Source organism: Melozone crissalis, unplaced genomic scaffold, assembly GCF_028551555.1.
Source record: "Melozone crissalis strain CALT ecotype California unplaced genomic scaffold, PUWL_Pcris_2 ptg000021l_1, whole genome shotgun sequence".
NCBI lineage: Eukaryota > Metazoa > Chordata > Aves > Passeriformes > Passerellidae > Melozone > Melozone crissalis.
Genome location: NW_026535799.1, coordinates 2,264,662 through 2,269,682, shown reverse-complemented (window position 1 = coordinate 2,269,682; position 5,021 = coordinate 2,264,662). Strand labels below are relative to the sequence as shown.

Below are 5,021 nucleotides of genomic sequence, written 5' to 3'. Positions count from 1 at the left end.
CCTCCCTCCTGTGCCCCCAGCCAAGCCTCTGCCCTCAGTGCCAGGGCTCCAATGCGTGCAGCCCCTCCTGTGCAGGCAGAGCTGCAGCAGAGCCATGGGGCAGCTCTGCAGCCCCGGGCCCAGTTCCCTCTGCAGAGCACAGGGCTGGGAGCAGCTGCTGTGGCCCTGGGGGCTCTGGCAGGGGGCCCAGCTGGCTCAGGGTGACGCTGTCCCCAGTGCCTGGCTCTGGGCAATGCTGTCAGTGCAGCCAGGGAAGGAGCTGCACCTCCCTCAATCCAATGCCATCATAAGGACACCTGGAGTCTCCCTGAGATTTCAGTCCAAGCTTTGAGCTTCCCTCCAGGATACAAACCTGTCCTGTAACATCTCTGTGTTATCTAAAAGCCCCACGGTGAGACACAGAAGGTCTTTGATGAGAAAATGCTGCTGGGTTGGTGAAAAGAGCCCTGTCCTGGGTACAAATATGGGGCTGAGACCTTGAGAAGGGGATGGACATTTGGTGGACTGTGGGGATCCATCTGCTCTCAGCAATGTCAGGATGGTTTTTAAAGGAAACATGGGAGGGTGATCATCCTCTGTCTGGGAAAGGTGAAAGCCCAGAGAATCCTGGAACAGGACAGGGTGACAGACCTCCTTCCCTCCCTCTCCACTCACCACTTTGCCTCAGAGAACTCACTGTTCTCCCTGAGGGCAGCAGAAATGCAAAGAGTTTCTGACATCCAAAAATAATCAGCAGGGAAGATGAAGAAAAGCTGTAAATAACACTAGTACATTTAAAGAGACTTTACCATTCCTGTTCTCTGGCAGTGGGAGGGCAGATGCTGACAGGGCTTACTGTGTTAACAGAGATAAAAAGTGGAACACGAGTACAGGTCCCTGTGCCCCTCCTATGTCTGCACAGCAGGGCTGAACTAAAAATACCTCTGTGTGTAGCTGCCCTGAACCTGAAGTCCCACTCAGGCAGCACCAGCCAGAGCTCCACACTTGGAGCTGAAGGAAAATCTGCTGGAAATTGAAAAGGGTGTCAGAGTCTTACAGGAGAAGGGTCTGTGGGAAAAGGCTTTGATTTTGCTGGAAGAAGTTTCTCCTAACCGGTCACTGACTTTTCTCCATGAACAGCGTCCAATGGCCAGAGACAGCAAATGTCCAACAGCAGCTCCATCAGGCACTTCCTCCTGCTGGCATTGGCAGACACGCGGCAGCTGCAGCTCCTGCACTTCTGCCTCTTGCTGGGCATCTCCCTGGCTGCCCTCCTGGCCAACGGCCTCATCATCAGCGCTGTAGCCTGCGGCCACCACCTGCACACGCCCATGTTCTTCTTCCTGCTCAACCTGGCCCTCACTGACCTGGGCTCCATCTGCACCACTGTCCCCAAAGCCATGCACAATTCCCTCTGGGACACCAGAACCATCTCCTACACTGGATGTGTTGCTCAGGTATTTTTCTTTATCTTCTTCATTTCAGCAGAGTTTTCTCTTCTCACAGTCATGAGCTACGACCGGTATGTGTCCATCTTCAAACCCCTGCACTACAGGACCCTCCTGGGCAGCAGAGCTTGTGCTCACATAGCAGCAGCTGCCTGGGCCAGTGCCTTTCTCAATGCTCTGCTGCACACAGCCAATACATTTGCCCTGCCCCTGTGCCATGGCAATGCACTGGGCCAGTTCTTCTGTGAAATCCCGCAGATCCTCAAGCTCTCCTGCTCACACTCCAAACTCAGGGAAATTTGGCTCATTGCGCTAAGTGCTCTTCTATATTTTGGTTGTTTTGTGTTCATTGTTTTCTCCTATGTGCAAATCTTCAGGGCTGTGCTGAGGATCCCCTCTGAGCAGGGAAGGCACAAAGCCTTTTCCACCTGCCTCCCTCACCTGGCTGTGGTCTCCCTGTTTGTCAGTACTGGCTTTTTTGCCAACATGAAGCCCCCCTCCATGTCCTCCCCATCCCTGGATCTGGCCCTGTCAGTTCTGTACTCGGTGGTGCCGCCAGCCCTGAACCCCCTCATCTACAGCCTGAGAAACCAGGAGCTCAAGGATGCCTTAGGAAAACTGGTGACTGCAATTTCAGAAACAATAAATTCTCTTTTCTGCTACAGAGTCTTCAGGATATAACTCTTTATAATGTCAGCCTTTTTCACCCTTATTGTCTTTTTTTTACTATGGGGACTTTTTCTATTGTTGTAGTGTTTCTCACAAAATACTGCAGTATTACTCTTTGCATTTCTACATGAATATCTACCTTTCTTTTGCAATACAAACACTTGCAAGAGACTTTTTGCCTTGGAATGTAAATAAAAACAAGTTACTGCCCTGACTTGTCTGTCAAAGGCATTTCCTGAGCCCTTCTCTGTCTCTGCAGGGGCAGTGCCTGTGAGCAGAGGTGGAGGGAAGAGACTTCCAGCACAGCAGCACAGCCAGGGACAATGGCCCTGGCTCTTCCCCATCTGCTCTGTCCAACTCCAGCCTGTCCTTCCCACCCCTGCTGTGGCTGTAAGGCCGGAGTGCTCTGGCAGCTTGGTCACTGTCCTGCTGCGTGTCCCTGCTGTGGCCACAGGCTGGGCCAGGCCGTGGGCACTGCTGGGACACAGCTGGGCTCCAGCACAGCAGCTCCAGCAGCAAAAGGCATCTCTTGAGGGCAGGGCAGGGAGGCTTTGCTCCCCTCCAGAGCTGCTGTCAACAATGTGCCCCAGGAATGCTCTGGCACAGCAGAGCCCAGTGCCTGGGGCAGGGTGGAAGTGGGCAGGGGGGGCTCACAGCAGTGTCCTGGCACAGCCAGAGCTCTTGGCACAGACCTGAGGCAGCAGCAGAGCAGGGCCTGGGCTGTGTCTCTGTTCTGGGACAGCCTGGGAAGGTGCCCCAGGGCAATTGTCCCACACCAGCCCCTGCAACCACCACTGCCAGCACTGGCCTCTCCCCACCTGCAGGAGGTTGTTTGTCCCTGCACGGAGGGACACCAAGTGACCAGGCCAGCAGGCCATGTTTGCTCTGTGCTGAGGAGATCTCAGCAGTGCATCGTGTGTGTGAGGGGAGATGAACCCCAGTGAGCACAAACACCATCAGCAGCACCCGGGGCTGGCACAATTCCAGTGGCACAAACAGGGCCTTGAGACCACTTCACTCTGAAAGTAACGTCCTCTGGGCAAACACCTGAATTCTTTGCTGGGTTGTGGTTAGGACTGCACAGAGAGAAATATCACAGGCAGGGTTGCTCCAGGAAAAAATGCTCAGGGCAGCCATGGACTGCACAGATAGACATTGGATAGAGTGAGGGTCTGTGGGGAGAAACCAGAGCTGCCTCCCTTCTGAACTAGCCCGAGGACCTGGACAGGGCTGTGCTGTGTTCTGGGCACTGACCTGGAACTGAGGGATGTGGAAAAGGCCTTTGGTGTCAGGGCTGTTGAGAAGGCTGGGCAGCATCACTGTGGGACCTGTCTCAAACCCCATTGGAAAGGCCAGAGCCATCCCAGAGGGTCCTGGGCACTTGGGAAGGGCAGACATGGAACCAGTCTGCACACAGGGCAGAGAGGGGGGCTGGGAGAGTCACAGCCTGCTCAGGCTCAGCAGGGAAGGGGATGTGGCAAATCCTCCTCCAGCCATTCCAGGCACTGGCAGGACAGGGAAGGGACTGCAGAACCCACGTGGGAGGGAACAGAAGGGGATGTTGTGTGCCCAGACTTCAGCCAGGCCTGGGACAGGGTCTGCTGTGGCCTCCTCAGAGCCAGACTGGAGAGAGCTGGACTGAAGGAGTGGAACATGGGCTGAGTGGGAGTTTGGCTTGTGGTAGACAGGGAAAGGCGCTGCGGAAGATCTCGCGATGTCACGGAAAGCCAGGACCCTCTGATCCCCTCAGATAAGACCATCTGCTTCCCATAGATAAGAAACTAACATAGGAATGTAGCCTCCCTTAACCAAATTCCAGTAACTTTCCATCCCCTACCCAGTAACAGTCCACCTCTTACTAACCATAGATGGTAAAGACAGACCCATGCTGACGTAGAGACCCCTTAGACTATAAAAACCCAAGAGACGAGATAATAAACGCCTTTTGACCGTCCATCACATTGATGTCTGCGTGTGTCATTGGCCCGAGTGGCCCTGGTGAGTGGGCCACCGTGCTGTTCGTCTGAACCAGGTCGCCTGCCTTGCTACAGAAGGCAACAAACTGGTGCCGAACCCGGGACTGCTGCAGCCCCCGGGGTTCGGGAACTCTCCTGGCCAGAGATCAGCGGCTGCTGGCAGCAGGTCTGACCACAGCGGGAGGGACGCCTCCGGACCAGCGTGGACCATGGAAGCCATTGCGAAGGTCGTAACAGAGATGCATGCACAATGGGGTATAGAATGTAAACTTAGGGATTTATCTCTCGCATTGCCGAGACTGATTAAGCTTGGGGCTATTGAAAGCCCCGTGGACGTCCTACATTCGGACGTGTGGGATAATTGTACAAAAGCCCTGGCGGAGGACACCATGTCCTCGGGCTCAGGGAAAGCCCTAAAATCGTGGGGCAGGGTTGTCCAGGCTCTGCAAAAGGCTCGACAAGAGCAAGAAACCTGGATAGCCGCGCGAACTTGTTTATTAGCCGTGCCGCAGTTGGGGGTGGGCGCGGCGACACAAACCGCGGAGGGGCCTGACCCGGGCGGGCGCGCGGAGGTGCGAACGCCAAACCCCCCTCAGCGAGCGGATTCACCATCGGAGGGGGGGGAACACCCGCGGACGTTCTGGCGGGGGCTCGCGGAGGAGGCGCGGAACGTGGCCGAATCAGCGGACCCCGTAGGGACCGATAAAAACCCCCCCCCCCCATATGCGTTTGAAAATGGCGCCGAACCGCGTGGTCCGGGCGGAAAGGAGGAGGCGGGGGGCGGAAGCGCGGTCAGCCCGCTCAACAACGCATGCGCGGGCGAGCGGGGAGACGGGGCGGCCCCCGCGGAGGCGCGGAAGACCAATCAGAGCCCTCAGTTCACATTAGGTCCTTATAGGGCAAGGACCTCCCCCAGCAGGAGGCGGGGGGACCCCAGGGAGAGGGAACG

The 5,021-nt window shown here is 56.1% G+C and overlaps 1 protein-coding gene across 1 annotated transcript; it reads left to right on the top strand.

The window, feature by feature from the left end:
- Nucleotides 1–1,142: 1,142 nt before the first annotated feature.
- Nucleotides 1,143–4,229, top strand: LOC128937688 (olfactory receptor 14J1-like; the record flags this gene model as incomplete). The annotated part of the gene is made up of 2 exons (XM_054277475.1): nt 1,143–2,048; nt 4,218–4,229. Coding segments are annotated over exons 1-2 (918 nt in total), but the record flags the coding sequence as incomplete, so codon positions are not given.
- Between the last annotated feature and the right edge of the window lie 792 nt (nt 4,230–5,021).